The sequence below is a fragment of the Cynoglossus semilaevis genome, chromosome Z (genome assembly GCF_000523025.1).
Source record: "Cynoglossus semilaevis isolate Cse_v1.0 chromosome Z, Cse_v1.0, whole genome shotgun sequence".
Lineage (NCBI taxonomy): Eukaryota > Metazoa > Chordata > Actinopteri > Pleuronectiformes > Cynoglossidae > Cynoglossus > Cynoglossus semilaevis.
The window spans coordinates 19,773,779-19,777,047 of record NC_024328.1 but is presented as its reverse complement, the minus strand read 5'-3'; the positions used below and the strand labels follow the sequence as shown (position 1 = coordinate 19,777,047).

The window sequence follows — 3,269 nt, the reverse complement described above, 5'->3', positions numbered from 1 at the left end:
CATAACATATTAACAAAGCAAATCATTCATATAAATAATTTTAGATATTTATCAATTAATAATTGCTGTAAATTCATCACTTATAACTGATCAAATGTTATGTTCATATGAAATTTACCTGAATGATAAGATGTGGAAAAAGACAGAATATACAGAATATGAATCAACAAATGGTTTCCTTACAATATCTCTGAAGTCTCCCTCCTTTGGTGATAAAGTAACAGCCAGCTCCAGTGTGCCCAAGTTGTGTTCAGGGTACTGTGGGTCCTTCAGGTCCAGAGTCACGTCCAGTGTCCTACATAAGCACAAAGAATCAGGTCAAAAAAAGACTGTGGTGCAAATTTAGAAAATAAAAAAGCACATGTCAAATGTGAACTAGGTTTTTTAAACATTTATAACTTTTTAATTTTTTTTTTCAGTTAGATTATTTGGAATTATTGTTGTAACAGTTGTGCTCCACACAGCACAGCTACACAGCTACGCAGCAGAGTTCTATGTGTTAAGATTGACACAATCTTAAGATTGTTAAGATTGACATACAATTTTAACATTGAGGGGATAAACACATTTGATTTCCACTACATTTGAAGGCAATGTTCCATTTGAACATTAACGCCACATTATTTACAAAGGTCAGAGGTTATGTATAAAGAAATGGGAAATACACACGTTATCTTTAACCTGGGAAATGTTTACCCTAAAAACAGACAGCAGGGGTTAATCTTGTTTTTATCGGGAACAGCACATGTTGATGATTAATGTTTATGTATGCATGTTTATAACACATGGGTTTATGTAGAGTCCCCAATCTGCCATTTCAACAACATTCAATGAAAGTTTGATTCACAAGCAAAAATCAGAACCACAATCATGTAGGTGGACACGTCCTGCCACTAGAGGGAAACAACACTAGAAATGTTTTAAATGATTTAAAAAGATGACTCAATGTTTGCATTGTACGGTGTGTAATTGTGCATCGCATCTACCAAACACTGCTTTGTTAATTATCTTTTTCTAATAAACCTGATAATTACAATTTGTTTGGACAGGATTTCAGCCTGTATATGTATGTTTACATGTGTGCATTTATATATGTATATATACTGCATATATAAAGATATATTTTACAAAGACAAAACAGAATAAAAACGTTCTCATAGAAGTAATTTGTTTCATGAGGTGTGAGTTGTTTTAACAAAATGAGCCACTAGAGGTAGACATTTCACTACTTACGAAATACAAGTGTTAAGAGGTAGCCTATCTGTATTAAGACGGGAAATGTGTAAATGTGTTCAATAAAATGTTCACTCTCTATCGCTAACATCATAAATTATTACAAAAAAATCAGATAAAGAAACATGGGAGAGAAATATGTGCTTACAAAATGTAAGGATACAATAAATACCTGTAAAAACAAAACAAACAAACAAAAAAAAGAACATGTAAGGGTGACAACAGACCTCTGATGTTCCAATGACTCCAGGTAGAGGTAAGCAGAGCCCATAAAGTCATCCTGGAGCCCAAAGTCATAGTCAAAAACCTACAAAAAGAATTTAATAAGAAAAAATTAAAAGTCAACATTGATTGAATAAATGAAGTTTTCTGCTGTTTATTGAGATCACTGAATAATTAGTGTATTTTCAGATACAGCATTTTCAGCTCAGTTTATGTTTGCTTTACCTTAACATAAAGAGGTTCCCTTAGCGTCTCCACATGTAGAGTTACTCTCTCGTCCCACACTGGGTTGAGGTTTTTGTGGATGGTTTTACTTCTGAACACCTCCTTCCCTGCGATCTTAAACTTCACATATGGGTCACTGGTCCCTGCAGAGACCAAAGACAAACAGAACAACACTTTCATGAGGAATTAGGAAGAGACTCTGACAACAAAGCAGCCCACGTGTCAAGTGTCAATGTAAAACACAAACCTTAAATGAAGCAGTTAACTGCAGATAAGTTAATCATCTTCCACAGTACCACCTGAATCATTTCCACAAAACTAATGAAAACACTAGGCAGGCTATAACAACTTAAAAAATTAGAAAAGAAAAACTCAACCTATCTGATATTCAAATTGTTTGAAATACTTGTACAACAGCTCGATCAAGTCATATTTTAATCATAGGTCACATGACAAGTCACATTACATTTTACGCCCATTACCACTAGGTGGTAGTGTTCACTCACATTTGATTCACTGCGAGCACAAGCTTTTCATACTTTGGTATTTTTATACTATATTATTTTACTGCCTTACACAATTACTATAAACAGGTACTCCAGGTAAGACTGAAAAACCCACATGGGACGATATATAATTTTGTTTTTTCCATATCCCAATGCCCAGTCACTAAAGCAAAACAAAAAATCTCATATGACCATTTCGCATGAACATTATTTTTGTTTTTTAGGCATACTGTCTAGTTGATTTTGTCCTGTTCCTGCAACTGCACCATCAGTAAACTGGTCTGTTTACTTGTGTTAATGCCATGTTGTCATTTACTGTGATTACCCAGTAAATCACGAGAGATAATCCTATTGTGTAATAATTATCTTTTTCACTCAGCTCAGATGTGGATGAGATTTTAATATTTCTGCCAGACTTATAATTTAAGTTGATATGTGAATAAACACACAGAAGAGAACAGTCTGGAGTACAAAGAGAGGACAAGGGAGGTGAAGAGGGAAATGGCCAAGGCCAAACAAAAGGCATATGAGGAGTTGTACGAGAGTTTGGAAACAAAGGAAGGAGAAAAGGAGTTGTATAGATTGGTGAGACAGAGAAATCGAGCTGGGAAGGATGAGGATGAGCATCTCTGTCCTTAATCAAGGACAGAGATGGGAATGTAATCACAAGTGAGGAAAGTGTGCTGAGAAGATGGAAGGAATACTTTGAGGAGTTGTTGAATGAGGAAAATGAAAGGTAAAAATAGAAATGAGGAACCAGAGACTAGTAGGAAGAAAGTAGATCAGATTAGAAAGGATGAAGTAAAGTGAAGTTGTAACAACTACAGAGAGATAAAGTTGATGAGTCATTTGGGAAATAGTAGTTGAAGCTAGCTTGAGGCAGGAAGTGGAGATTTGTGAAGAGTACCACAGATGCAATATTTGCCTTGAGGATGCTGATGGAGAAGTACAGAGAAGGTCAGAAGGAGCTACATTGTGTATTTGTAGATTTAGAAAAGGCATATGACAAAGTGCCAAGGGAGGAATTGTGGTTTTGTATGAGGAAGTCAGGAGTGGCAGAGAAGTATGTTAGTTTGGTGCAGG

At 35.3% G+C, this 3,269-nt stretch overlaps 1 protein-coding gene across 3 annotated transcripts in view; it reads right to left on the bottom strand.

The window, feature by feature from the left end:
- mctp1a (multiple C2 domains, transmembrane 1a) overlaps positions 1–3,269 on the bottom strand; it is a 116,002-nt gene that overhangs the window by 61,675 nt on the left and 51,058 nt on the right. For all 3 annotated transcript variants that reach the window (XM_025053254.1, XM_025053255.1, XM_025053256.1), the window contains exons 3-5: positions 1,681–1,823; positions 1,461–1,540; positions 184–295 (exon numbers count right to left, since the gene is read on the bottom strand). In XM_025053254.1, coding sequence (XP_024909022.1) covers positions 184–295; positions 1,461–1,540; positions 1,681–1,823 — 335 coding nt within the window. The remainder of the gene's footprint in view (positions 1–183; positions 296–1,460; positions 1,541–1,680; positions 1,824–3,269) is intronic.